The sequence below is a fragment of the Protomyctophum parallelum genome, assembly GCF_964188405.1.
Source record: "Protomyctophum parallelum genome assembly, chromosome: 4".
Taxonomy (NCBI): Eukaryota; Metazoa; Chordata; class Actinopteri; order Myctophiformes; family Myctophidae; genus Protomyctophum; species Protomyctophum parallelum.
The window spans coordinates 55,318,923-55,334,107 of record NC_139700.1 but is presented as its reverse complement, the minus strand read 5'-3'; the positions used below and the strand labels follow the sequence as shown (position 1 = coordinate 55,334,107).

At 44.2% G+C, this 15,185-nt stretch overlaps 1 protein-coding gene across 1 annotated transcript; it reads right to left on the bottom strand.

The window, feature by feature from the left end:
• Positions 1 to 5,589: 5,589 nt before the first annotated feature.
• LOC310857284 (E3 SUMO-protein ligase ZBED1-like) lies at positions 5,590 to 13,428 on the bottom strand (the record flags this gene model as incomplete). Its single annotated transcript, XM_083762896.1, has 5 exons — positions 5,590 to 5,856; positions 11,124 to 11,360; positions 11,526 to 11,712; positions 12,227 to 12,734; positions 13,032 to 13,428. The coding sequence occupies 5 exons, from the start codon at positions 13,426 to 13,428 to the stop codon at positions 5,590 to 5,592; spliced, it is 1,596 nt and encodes a 531-aa protein (XP_083619022.1).
• Between the last annotated feature and the right edge of the window lie 1,757 nt (positions 13,429 to 15,185).

The window sequence follows — 15,185 nt, the reverse complement described above, 5'->3', positions numbered from 1 at the left end:
TCTCAAAGGGCACATACGGACGGCTGCAATTCCAAACAGGTTAACAGTTTTGTATTGAGTTGTGCTTGAAATGTACTGTACTTCTGTAAACTGTTAATACTTCAATCAATCAATATAGACCTAATCATTTCCATGTTGAAAACTGTCCATACATTATTCTTTTTAATGTGGAAATAGCCGATCTACAAGCTCGCAAAGTGTCAAGATGCAACACATGAGAGCTTGTAGATCGGCTAGTTTCATATATTTTTTAAATGCTGCAGAGTATAACATTATTGGTAAGAGTCCTATTTGTTTAACTTGGGTCTACAATGCATCATAAGTGCATTTATAATACATTATAATAAAACACTTAATAATAATTATGCATAAGAACGTATAACAATCTTTATAACGTATTATAAGTGCTGGTGAAAATGCATTTAAATGGAAACAGCACATTAACTACTGTACATAACTGTTATAAATGTGACATTCCACTATAGTCTATATTTATTTATTGTTACCATAAAAACCATTTGATTTGTTTGTTTGATTGATTGATTTAAGTATTTATTAACAATTTGCAGAATGAGTTCATTTCACATGAAATCACAACTCAATACAGAGTCAGAGACTGTTACTGAATAAAGCATTACACTTGTTTACAACAGGGTCCACCATGTTCAATTCATCAGTGAGGACCAGGAAATGTCCCTCACAAAGTCACTCACATGTACCAGCCTGCAGCTCTTCGACACACACACAAACACACACACACACACACACACACACACACACACACACACACAGCATATTAATATTATAGCATATATATATATATTATTACAGCTGCTTCATGTGAAACGAAACCTTATCTCTTCATCAACCAAGTGAACAAACGTTTGTAGCTTATTGTCACCGACTTAATTAGAAAGACTTACTAAAGAAAGACAATTAAACCAGCTGTATTGCACTCTGAAGTTGATTATACTCATTAACCTCATTACACTTTAATAGTTTAATGCATCCCAACCAAAAGCTTACAGTTTTAATGTTTCGCCAATGCACTACTACTACTACTACTATGTACAAAACAACAACAACACATTGTAAAACTAAAATAAATGCAGGCATACATTTTAGTTTTACACATAAAACAACCATTTAATGTGTGAAGACCAAGAGACGCCTAAATGCGTGCATGATGGCCCCGGAGACCGGGCATGATGGGCCCGGAGACCGTGCATGATGGGCCCGGAGACCGGGCATGATGGGCCCGGAGACCGTGCATGATGGGCCCCGGAGACCGTGCATGATGGGCCCCGGAGACCGTGCATGATGGGCCCCGGAGTCCACACACGCCGCTCCGTGGAGCCTCGGAGCCTCGGACACCGCTGGCGTGTCGAGGTTCAGCTCAATGTTTACCTCCACAAACATCAACCCAAAATGAACAACCTGTTTAATACAGCTTCAAGTTCTCATCAACCTGTGACTGCCTTTTAAAAGTCTTGCTAAACACGCGCAGCGTCCATAATTAACTAGCATTAATTAGGCCCAATAAGCAACCACGCACCTTTAATTGATTACATTCATGGCTCAATAAAAACACACGACGCTCTGCATCTCGTTACCAACCAACGGAGTTGTTCCAATAACTTATTTATTTACACTGTCTCTAGTCTGTTCCACTGACCGTAAACAACCTGTTGAAGACAGAGCCTACATCACCATAACCCAGGCCTACATCACCATAATATGTACTATAACAGGCCATCAACATGAATTAATTTATCCTAGATCAGGGCCTACCTTAACCCACACCGTTTCCCCCGACGGCGACGGTCCTAGGATTCTGTAGATTCTTTTCTCTTCCGTCTGAAACCAAAACCACGGCGAAAGTTCCGATGCTTCAGTCCTGGTTTGACGCAGTTTGACTTGACCCGAACTGGGAGAGAAGAAACCGTCTGTAGTGTCTCGACTCTCCGCTCCAGCATCAAGTGACACACCCCCGCCCACACGTGTGTGTGTGTGTGTGTGTGTGTGTGTGTGTGTGTGTGTGTGGTGGGGGGTGGGGTGGGGGGGGGGGGCGGGGGCTCTCCAGCATGACATGGGCGCATCCCCCCTCCCCCCTCTCACTTAGTCTCACTCAATTGAATTCAATTGACATGAGAAAACATACGTTTCCATTAATGCCAAAGCAAGTGTCAACAGTTGGAAATGGGTATTGATTGATTGATTGAAATATTTATTAACAGTTTTAATTTTATTTATTTATTTGACCGGGACATCGCTCATTAATCAACATGTCAGTTTCCACATCAATGTAAATGGACCAGAGTTAGCCAAAAGCTAAATTTCATCTGTAGTCCCTGGGCAGGCTCTTAAAAAGTAAATGATAAAAGAAAGACAAAGTGTGGGGTGCCTGCACTCAACACCATGCGTTGATGCCATGTGTGCAAACTGTGCATATGTGCATGCAGGCACCCATCACTACGTCCATACAAAAACACAATACAGATGAACATGGTACAGGGGACAGAACAACTGCAAAGTGAAATGAGAAATGACACCGAATACTAATTAGTGCTGATAGTTAATCATGAATACAGATTTGAATTGTTTTCAGGTTGAATTTGAGGGTCAGATAGTTGGAAGAATTACAGTACATTTCAAGCACAAACTCAATACAAAGACTGTTAACTGTGAGTGGACGACCCAATTAAGCATTACACTTGTTTACAACAGGGTCCACCTTGTTAAATTCATCAAAACATTTAGAGACATACAAATAGACACTTCTATGTAGTTAAAGGACAGGAATTTGTCATAAAGGAAGCACAAAGGGAAAAGATACAGTGAGGGGAAAGGGGGGGGGGGGGCGATGGGGGGGATTCAGATTTTACAGAGGCCAGTTTCGAATTGCAGCCATCCGTAGGTGCCCTTTGAGAGCGGTTTTGAAGGAGTCAAGGGATTCACATGTCTTAATGACTGTTGGTAGGGCGTTCCACATTTTGGTGGCATAGGAGCGAAAATAATTTAGTCCCTTGTTTGTGCCGAATCTGGGTTGTACATGGTTTGTTGCACCCTCTCTGGTGTTGTGGGTGTGGACTTCGTTTACATTAAGGAAGTATCTAGACAGGTACATGCAGGGTATCTTGGTGGTGTATCGAATCTTGTGGACCAGACCCATTGCAAGTTGCTGTACTCTGTCGTCGACCCTAAGCCATCCCAGCCTGTCAAAGTGGGCAGGGGTGAGGTGGGTTCGGGGGAAGTAGGAGAAGTAGGAGCCTGACCAGTTTGTTAGTAAAAAGCAGGTAAAAGAGTAACGTTTGAAGCAGACTAACATCAGTCACTTTTCCATTCACTGTAGTAGAAGCTTGGTGCGGGGAAACAACAGATGTGTCGTCTGCACCTACAGGAAATACGTTGGCTGAGACCATGAGACCCGCTACGGAATCGGTCAATAGTGCTCGTTCCTGTGGCCAGTCTTTTAGTTTTGGCAGACCACAGCTCTTGCACACGTACTACACCTTGACCCACAACCTCCTGGGCCTTTTGTACCTCGGCCTGCTTCTTTCTTCCTCTCTCATATACATAATATATATATATACACACACACACATATATATAGTAGATGGAGGATGGCAATGCTGGCCTAGTGGAGAGGGTTCAGCAGTGGAGTTGACTGGTGTTGTTTAATGCTGGCCTAGTGGAGAGGGGTCAGCAGTGGAGTTGACTGGTGTTGGCCTAGTGGAGAGGGTTCAGCAGTGGAGTTGACAGTGTTGGGCAAGTTACTTTGAAAGCGTAGCTTGTAAAGCTACAAGTAGCTCAGCATGGCAGTAGCTTGATCAAGCTACATAGCTACCCCTGGAGAGATGTAGCTTGTAAAGCTACAGTTACATGGAAAAAGTAGCTCAAAGTAGCTCAGCTACTTTTTATTTTTCAGCGTTAAATTGAGAATGTACATGCGTGTATATGAAACAACATATAATATCCTACAAAAAAGTCACATGCCACGATGCCAGCTGAAATTTGCCTCTCAACTGAGTTTTATTTAAAAAAATAAAAAAAAGACTTACAGAGACTTACACAAATAAAAGAGGAGCTGTTTGTTATACATGGCATTTGATCGTCAATGTTAACACATCTTAACTGTAAAAATAATAATGGTATCTTGATATCCACACGCCCACACCTATACATAAATGATAAATCTTAACTTAACACAAGTTACCTAAACTGTAACTTAACTGTAAAAGAAAGTTGGGCCTATATTTGTGATACCAGGGCCAATCAGAGGCCAATTATTAGAGGCAGCTGTTGGCTTGTCAAGTGCTGCAGTGACATGCAGCCCTCAAAGCAATCAGAAAAATGAACAGTCCTTGATTTTTCAAAGGGGGTTCTAGTACAATAATTAACACAGCAACCAATGGTCAAAATTAATATATTTATTTCATGTTATTGCCCAAAATTGTAGCTTGTAACTTGAGTAGCTAAGCTACGCAAAATGACCCAAAAAGTAGCTGAGCTACTTGACGAGGTACACAAATATGAATGTAGCTAAAATACCACAAGCTACAGCAAAATGTAGCTCAGCTACGTAGCTCAGCTACATGTAGCTTTATACTCCCCAACACTGGGAGTTGACTGGTGTTGTTTAATGCTGGCCTAGTGGAGAGGGGTCAGCAGTGGAGTTGACTGGTGTTGGCCTAGTGGAGAGGGTTCAGCAGTGGAGTTGACTGGTGTTGTTTTAGTGGAGAGGGTTCAGCAGTGGAGTTGACTGGTGTTGTTTAATGCTGGCCTAGTGGAGAGGGTTCAGCAGTGGAGTTGACTGGTGTTGTTTTAGTGGAGAGGGTTCAGCAGTGGAGTTGACTGGTGTTGTTTTAGTGGAGAGGGGTCAGCAGTGGAGTTGACTGGTGTTGGCCTAGTAGAGAGGGTTCAGCAGTGGAGTTGACTGGTGTTGTTTTAGTGGAGAGGGTTCAGCAGTGGAGTTGACTGGTGTTGTTTTCGTCGACTAATACCATGACGAAATATGTTCGTCGACGACCTTTTTTCACTGACGAAAACGACATAAAAACTAAATATACTGTTGATTTTGTCAAATAAAAACCAAAATGTTAGGAAGGGACTAGTGGACAAGAGATCCAGTATAAGTAATTTTACAATTGGATGCATATTTATTTGGAAATATTTATATATTATTGGAAAAAGAATCATGGTGATTTCACTGATTGATTGTGTTGATCATATAAAACCAACTCACATGAACAGTTTTGAGCTTGTTCAGTTGTCAACAGCTGTCAAAAACTTGGTAATTGCAGTGATTTGCTTTTCAAAACCTCGCATCTATAAGTGCATAATCCACAGACAAAGGGAAAATTGATATTAATAATTAATATAGTTTATTAACAAGAAAAAATATCACACACACACACACACACACACAAAAGCTGGGCCTTTCTTCAGCCAGCCACAGCTCCACCGACTTGCACTCGTGCATTGCACAAAAGCTCCCAGAGCCACGAAGGAAGCTGTGTCCATATTATTTTTTTCTTCGGCTGTCCACACTGCTGGCAGACACAGCTATCACCTTTGCTCTTACCCGCTTTAACTCTCCAGGCGGTGGTCCTCGGAAGGTGGTCCTTCCGCCCCCTGTTCCGTGAGCCACCTGACTCTGCCCTTCCGGTGCATGTCTGATAGAGTGCAGTAGAAATCGCCCTCGAAGTAGGCATGGCCCGTCTCTGCACTCCTCGCAAGGCCACATTCTACGCAGCGGTCACCGGCCTTCTGCCCTCCGTTGGAATGCTGCTGAGCGAGGACTGCCCTGTCCTTCTCCTCCCGTCTTTTTCTACTGTAGACGCCGAGACGGTGCATCTGGTGGGGAGAGCAGAGGAGGAGGAGGAGGAATGTGCCAGTGACGGACCAGCCTGTGATGGACCAGCCTCTTCGTTGGTGGCTGGGTGAGGCAGGGGGGCAGGTGAGGCAGGGGGGCAGGTGAGGCAGGGGGGCAGGTGAGGCAGGGGGGCAGGTGAGGCAGGGGGGGGCAGGTGAGGCGGGCGATGCGTCCTCTTGTCCAAGAGGACGGCAGCCTGAATGAAGTACAGAGTAGAGATGACAATAAGATGACATAATGCTAAAATAAAATATACTTTGAGTCATCAGCACTTTGTTCTGACTGAGTGAAATACAAATACACTGTGAATGACGTGTAGGCTCACTCAATGACTCCACACCCACCACTGATGTGACGTTTAGATCAGTTTAATTTGTACAGGTTGTGTAGGCAATGGCATGTGGTTTCTATAGTACAAGAAATGAGAAAATAAACAGCATATTTGTAGACCGGTAATCAGTATACAATCAAATGTATCAACCAAAAAGCACTGATCTACAAGATCTCACATTATAGGCTTTGAGTGGTAAAACTCTAACAGCAGTGTCAAATCACAAAATACAGACAAGGCATTTAGATCGAACATAAGCATGAAAACATCAGCTTTGCATAACCAAACACACTTACTGTCAATGGACGCACAGCCTCTCACAACAACTCTGCAGTGAAGAATGAACTGGTACTTGCATTACTGTGTGGCTTGATTAACTGAATGAAATACACCTGCTGGTGTCATAGTGACCTAATTAACTCGATAAACTTCACCTGCTTGTGAAGCCACCACTCTGTGGACTAAACTGTTCTGGCCTTTTTAACAGAGGCAGTCTGTGTCAACTGGAATATAGAGACATTTTTTTTATTTTGTTAGGCTTTTTACACACACGCACACATCAAACTGTGAAAATAGCTGACCTATGCTCACAATACCCTGAGGCTTCCTGGCCTTTTTTTCAGGCTAAACACTGAAACATGATTTGACTGTAAAGCTATAGCAAATAAATGTATTTGAATTGTACATTGTGAAGTTATACTCCTTGGCATATAGTCCTTTGCAAGGGCACCACATATTTCCTGTAGATGTAGATATTTAATGTCATAAACATGTTCTGTACTGACGCTACCATACACACACATACAGCGAGAGAATATCACATTTGTATTGTATTAAAATAGGGAAATTTAAACAAACCTGCACACAAAGCACAAGCTAGTCTAATCAGACTGACAGTGCACAATTTCATCTTCATCATGTTAGATCTGTTGGAAGAATATGTTGGAATATAATATATTTTTCATAATACAGACACTTTCTCTGCACACACACACACACACACACACACACACACACACACACACACACACACAATACAAGTGTGTTGTTCCTGTTCCAGTGTGTGCTTAACTTACAATCATTTTTAAACCAAAAATACCATGAAATGCTCTTTTCTAACATTAACTTAGGTAACTACATTATGCATACATGGGATTGCCACAACATTAAATTATTACTTCCATATGAAATCTAACTTGTTATAAAGTTCTGTAGAAGGTGAGGAGAAAACACAGAGAGGAAATGGATGCACTGTCTTAGCTGCTTCTAACACAAATGACTGCCTTAACTAATGTCACAGCGACCTGTTCTCATTAATAGAGCCATTTCATTAAAGGAGAATTCCATACTAAAAGGCTTTCTTACCTTTCTTTGTAGTTGTTACGTCCCCATCAAAGAGGTCCAGGTGTTATTTTGTGCAAAAGCTCCTTATTGACTATTTCCCCTACCATAAGCCCTAAATGAATTGCATTGAATTGAATGGGATGTATGGGGTGTTGTGCTAAAGGTTGGTCTCCCCTTGTCCCCCATATATGGGGACTAGGTTGCTCTCCCCTTGTCCCCCATATATGGGGACTAGGTTGGTGGAGGGTGTGTAGAGCCCAGGATCACATTAGATGATTGACACAGGGGTGAAAAATGGGTTACAAAATTGTGGGATAAAAAAGTAGTAAAGTGTGCCGCTTGGTTTATTATTTACATTATGAAGAGAGGATATATACAAAAAATATATAATTTTGAGCGATGGAAATAAGCAAATTAGCACAACACCCCATACATTCCATTCAATTCAATGCAATTCATTTAGGGCTTATGGTAGGGGAAATAGCCAATAAGGAGCTTTTGCACAAAATAACACCTGGACCTCTTTGGTGGGGACGTAACAACTACAAAGAAAGGTAAGAAAGCCTTTTAGTATGGAATTCTCCTTTAAGGATACTTCTGTCTTTCAAAATCAAACCATTGTAGATATCATAACAGCATCCAATTTGAATCACATCATAAGACAAGAAACCAATCTACAAGCTCACAACCCTGTAGGGTTTAGGTTTAGGTTAGGCTCAGGTTAGGTTTAGGTTATGCTTAGGTTTAGGTTAGGCTCACAACCCTGTAGGCTTTCTTGAAAAACATTGAAGTTATTTCAGAGCATATTCGATTTTCTTTCTTTCTTTCTTTGCCCAGACTTCTCTCAAGTTCTCAACCGTTCATTAACTGATAAACATCTGCATGATTTCATTTACAAAATGTTTAAACAATTGGAGAGAAGTAGAAGAACAATTATTATAGCCTACTGTGACCTAATCTTTTGACAAAATAAAATCATGTAGTATTATGAATCAGGATCTGTTCACAAATTAACTTAACAGCAAATTGCGCTTACCTGTGTGTGGTAGTCAAGATTTGAACAAGCAGACTTGTTCCTGTGCAGTAATGCTGTTGCAGTGTCTCTGACTTTCATTTAAAATGATGTAGTGCACTACGAGCCTGAGTACCAGGCTGACCTAGCCCCTTTCGGGACCCTACGTAAAACTTTTCTGATATTTTGTTGAGTTTTACGTTGGGTCCCTGCTCGCTACTGTACTTTCGTATGGAAATTCCTATATGCGGATATGGAGATTCTCTCTAAAATAGGACCCGCGGCATGTGACGCCATTATTTTCCTTGAGTTATTCTGAATTCGGTAACTTTAAGTAGCTATACATCCAGCTGCGAATATCTCCTGTGGCGCGGAAGCCGTTAAGTATTTTTAATCTTTGTTTGACCGATTTGGTCGCTTTATTTCTTCTTGTTTGTTTACCGTTTATTGTACCGCCTCCCGGTGTGCGGTTGGCTTGTGAGGCTACGTCCCTGCCTCTGATCTGCTGTGTCATAGCTATAGCGCCACTAGCTAGCCAGATAGGCAGTACAATGAGGTGTCAATAAACAAGGAAGGAAAAGAAGAATCCAAGCTTCCAAATCGGGCAAACATATATTAAAAATACTTAACGGCTTCCGCGCCACAGGAGATATTCGCAGCGGCATGTATGGGTACTTATACTTTACATATTCAGAAAGCCTCATACTGAAGAATATCGTCAAAGAGCGCGGGGAGGCGGTAAACATGTAAACATGAGCCAGTAAATGTTTTCATCAGGTGGCATGGACGACGTGGTATAGGACCCAATGCTATCTGGGTCGAACAAATGTCAGAAACTTCAGTAGCATTTGGGTTCTGCTTGGAGGGCTAAGGCTGACCTATAGACCGATTCACAGAGGGGTGCCCTGGGCGCGGCCATTACTGAGGGGTAATCCATGGAGCAGGTGCTCCGTAGGCCAGGTGTAGCTAATCAGTGCTGCTGCACTTAATGGTACACCCTCAGTAATGGCCGCACCCAGGAAACCCTCTGTGAATCGGTCTATACTCACCTTGGGACAGGATGGGGGTGTGGTTGAGCTGGGGGGGGGGGGGCAGCCCTCCTTACTAAAGCAGCGGAAAAGTACAAGATCATGAGGAGGGAGGGAGGGAGGGAGGGAGGGAAGGATGAAGGGAGGGAGGGAGGGAGGGAGGGAGGGAGGGAGGGAGGGAGGGAGGGAGGGAGAGAGAGAGAGGGAGGGAGGGAGAGAGGGAGGGAGGGGGAGGGAGGGAGGGAGAGGGAGGGAGGGAGGGAGGGAGGGAGGGAGGGAGGGAGAGGGAGGGAGGGAGGGGGAGGGAGGGAGGGAGGGAGGGAGGGAAGGATGAATGGAGGGAGGGAGGGAGCGAAGGATGAAGGGAGGGAGGGAGGGAAGGATGGAGGGAGGGAGGGAGGGAAGGATGGAGGGAGGGAGGGAGGGAGGGAGGGAGGGAGGGAGGGAGGGGTGGAGGGAGGGAAGGATGAAGGGAGGGAGGGAGGGAGGGAGGGATAGGAATGGATCAGACAATAATATACCATTAAATGCAAGAAACACATACATTATATAAATACAAGGAAGGGAAGTATTTATGAAGATTTGCAGCAGCATAACAACTGACATGAAATTGCATTGCAACATTTATGATAAGGTATACACCTTGATAAACAACCATATATATATATATATATATATATTAGTGGTGGGCATAGATTAATTTTTTTAATCTAGATTAATCTCACTGCAATTCTGGAGTTAATCTAGATTAATCTAGATTAAAATGGCTCATTTGAACTCTGCCGAAGGCATTGAAAATATGTGTGCGCTACCTAAATAATGACCAGAAGTAAATCCTTGAACGGGCCACGTGGCCCATTAGACCAGGAGCCCTATCATAATTGGTAATGAAAATATAATAATGTTCAATACGATGTACGTGTGTTATACATTGTTTATTCAGTTAAACACGAATAACCATAAACACGTTACCATACAGGCAATTTGGAACAGTGGGTGCAAGAACAACCCCCTTTTCTGGGATATGACATTAATTAAACTGTAAACCTAGAGGTGATGAAGAACTGTTTACAGTCAGTAGCTTTGTGACATGACTTGAGTCCAACCTCTACCTCTTCCACCAGTCACTCACCTCCAGTGTGGGGCGTCCCAATCCCAACCCTGGGGCTTCCTATTCCCTCTCCTACTGTACCTCATCAGTACTGGGGTTTCCTATTCCCTCTCCTACTGTACCTCCATCGGTACTGGGGTTTCCTATTCCCTCTCCTACTGTACATGATTTGAGTCCAACCTCTACCTCTCCTTCTTCCACCAGTCACTCAGACACACCAGCTTGTTCACATTGTCTGGTGACAAACTAGATCTTTTTTTCTGTACAATGTGGCCTGCTAAAGAGAACAGTCTCTCGCATGGGACAGTTGTGGCAGGAGTCCCCAAGTACTTCTGGGCAATGTGGGCCATCTTACCATAAACAGCAGTGTGCTCTGACCACCACTTCAGTGGACACTGATCTAAACTGGCACTGGGCTCTACCTTGTACCTCTCTACAACATTGTCTACTACTGGTATCTCGTCTTCTGACTCTGACTCTGATCCCATCAGTAGTAGGGCTGTCTTCTTTTGAGGTGGCTCAGGGTTCTCCTCCCTGGGCGGCTGCAGAGCAGGTTCTTCTGCCCTCACCAAGTCACTCAGCTTTCCCCACACTGGCTCCCTCTCTGCTCTGGGCAGGCATTTGAGATCTTTGAAGCGTGGGTCCAGAGCAGTGGCCACCTTTTGATGAAAAATAAAATAAAGATTGATGGAAGAAAATGTAACTTTCAAAATCCTCCATATTTCTTCATGACTCATTCATCTATCCATTTATCAATCTTCTGGCTTAACGGTCTATAATGGTCAGCCAATACAGTTATCTTCTGGTCAGTACGTGTCACATACCTTCAGCCATTCCAGGTTTGTTTTCTCCCTCCGCTGGTTGAGGTCTTTGATGAAGGCAGTCTTGAAGCGCACAATGTAGGCAGGATCATCATCAGAGATCTTCATTGCTCGCAGGAGATGACACAGGGCAGGTAAAACGACAGAGCAGGAGACATACTTTTCCCCACCAAGGAGCTCAGTGACGTACCTACACACACACACACACACATTAAGAGGGGTGAATTGACACCAAAAACGACGCCACAATGTCACAGCAGGACACACGCGCACACACACACACACACACAGAGCATAGCACACAGACAGTACACACACACACAGACATCACAGCCCCAAACACAGCACGGCCACACACAGACAGCACAGCCCCAAACAAACAGCACAGCCATACACAGACAGCACAGCCCCAAACACAGCACAGCACAGCCACAAACACAGCACAGCACAGCACAGCACAGCACAGCACAGCACAGCCACACACACACACACACACACACACACACACACACACACACACACACACACACACACACACACACACACACACACACACACACATACACACACAGAGCAGTGTGCACTGTGCACACACACAGCCACACACACACACACACACAGAGCAGTGTGCACACACACACACACAGCAGTGTACACACACACACACACACACACACATAGAGCACAGCACAACACACACTTACTTGCATGGCTCCAGCAGTTTCTCCAGCTTTGCCAACTTCTCATATTCAGCATGTGTTGGGAGGGCCAGCTTGTGGGTCTGCTGAGCCAGCGTTGCGTGCACTGCGTCTCTGTTGCGCCTCAAACGTGTGATCATCGCTAGGGTTGAATTCCAGCGTGTTGGAACGTCTTGCACGAGTGACTCCTGGTCTTGTTCAAGGGATGCTTGCTGGGCATTCAGCTCGTCTGAGTTAGCCGGACTGTGTTTGAAATGTCCGACCACTTTTCGACACTTGGCCAGTACACCATCAAAACCACCATCCCGAAGTGACATTACAACGGCCCTCTGTACAAGATGAGCAACGCAGGGCAAGTGCTCAAATGGTAATATTCTCCCTGCTGCTATCATGTTGGGAGCGCTGTCGGTTCCAATGGTGGTGATTTTTTCAGCTATGCCCCACTGATTAGCGACGTCGAGAAACTGTCTGGCACAAGCTTCTGCAAAGTGGCGCTCCTCCGTTTTAATCACACCTGACGTTATAGGAGAGACAAAGTAGATCAGAATAAGTTTGCTATTAATAGGAGACTTACAATTAGCAGGCTGGCGTTGTTGGGGCTAGCTAGCAAACGTATAATGTTGGCTGGTGGTAAAATAAATCAATCGATCCCTGATAACGTTAGCTAAAGCTGTGTAAATGTTAGGCTGAATTAGCAATATTACATGCCGCGGTGGGGTTGGTTTCAGGTTGGATATTCAGCCAGGATGGCTGGGTATCCAGCCCGAGACCAACTTCACCGTGGTAAATTAATTTAAATTACATAACGTACCTAAGGCGAACGAGTGAAGTTCCCAGCTGACATCGATGAGGTGTACAGTAACGCCAAGGTAGTTGTCGTTTTTGACAGATGTCCAATGGTCCCCAGTCAGTGCTACACACGCCGCCCCGGCCAACTTTTCATCTTTCGCAGCTTTCTCTGCGGCGTACTGGTCATGGATTCTCCTTGTGATAGTTCGTCTCGCAGGTAGTTTGTAAGATGGGTCGCCTGTGGCCGCCTGGAGAAGAAGCTCGAGCCCATCATCTTCAACCACACTGATAGGCCGGCAGTTGATGGCAATCCATTGAGCTAGGAGGTTAGTTAGCTTGGCTGATAGAGTTGGGCTGACGGGCTTGCCACGGTTGCACTCAAACATTGTAGTTTGACGAACACTTTTCCCCGGAGCCATATTAGTGCTTGGCCCGCCGGCAGCTTCGCTATCATCAACCAACGCAAAGGGATGCTTGTGCGTTAGGTGATACTTCAGACTTGAAGAACTCCTACAGTAAGCCATTTCTGCTTTGCACAGGGTGCAAACCACCTTGTTCTTGTCGAGGTTTCCATTGGGAAGCTTCTTGTAAAGAAATTTCCCCTGAAGCAAACCTGGGTTCACAGAGTCCTGCATGCTGACGTTTGATGTGGCACGCCGCACTGTTCATTAATTTCACCCGTGTCCGGTTAGGTTAGGATTTGTTACCGCCCCGCTCTCAGAGTAATTTATTTCACCTTGTCCCTGTTAGGTTAGGACTTCTCCCTCCCACAGAGTAATTCCGGCGTCCGCCAGATAAAATGCAGACCCAGCTCTTAGACCCAACTTTGAGAATAGATTAATGGCGATAATTTATTTGACGCGCGATAATATTATATTGCGTTAACGCAGCACGTTAACGCCGATAACGGCCCAGCATTAATATATATATATATATATATACAGTATAATATGGACTGTAACCTGCAATCTGTCCCCTTAATTCAGAGTAGGCTCTGTTACTTCTTAAAACTCACACCACAGTGTGAAGTGGTAATGAGTCATGACCCATCCTGGTGTGTGTGTGTGTGTGTGTGTGTGTGTGTGTGTGTGTGTGTGTGTGTGTGTGTGTGTGTGTGTGTGTGTGTGTGTGTCCATGCCAGGGGGGCATGCAGTCAGACAGATATTTCGTGAAGCCACTAAGGAAATCGGGACTTCCTGAAAGTCATTGGGCCCAAAAAACCCCATTTCTCCATAGAGGCCCATGTATTTTGGCCCAACTTCACCTAGACTGTATTACCTTAATAAACATGGTCATGAATACTTTCTGCTTCCAGTCACTAGTTTAAAGTCTCATTTCTCATGTCATAATATTCTTTTTGGAAAATTATAATATGGTCCCATTTATTTAAAAAATGACCATAAAGTCGAGTATGTTCTGAGGGGCGTGGCTACCGTTACAGTCTATGATCGGGAGCCACCCCCCGTTCGAGTAAAATAAAAACCAACGAAGAAGAAGGGGGGAAGTCCCGCCTCGTTGTCTGGGCCAGCCAATGGCTCAGCTGGGCCCAAACGGATCTAGAAAGATGGCGATTTACAATTCAAGGACTGACAGGCTTCATCTTACGTCCATATCAGACCCGGAGAACGCTTTGTCCATATTTCTTTAACAGTCTATGGTCCATGCGTCCAGGGAGGCCCCACTTGGAAACCAGTTCATTCTTTGAGGTTGTCATACGTATATTACTCATCATATTCCATGAATGGTCTTAGTTCTGAAGGTTCAGTTAACACAAACACATCTATGGCAACTCAAACTGACCTTTCTATAACATCACCCTCAGTGAAATATGACCTTAGAGCTGAACTATTGAACAGACTGCTCCGTTACTGTCCACTGACGACACCGTCACCGTGGGCATTCAGTTGAATTGCATGCATGCACAGGGAACAGAATGGAAATCACAGCATTGTGAGAGGCCCCTGCATGGGTTTGTGAAATATGTGAATATGACAGAACAGTGGTTCTCAAAAGGTCCAGGGGTCATTGCCTTTGTTCTCAGAGTTACATTCCTCAACTCACCTGCTTTTAGTTTGAGTTTTAATATCAGCTTTCCTACACTCTGTCCTGACTGATTTGCTGTGTTTTTATTTTCTTGCTTTTACACTTTTATTTTGTTCTCTTGCCAAGGGACTAA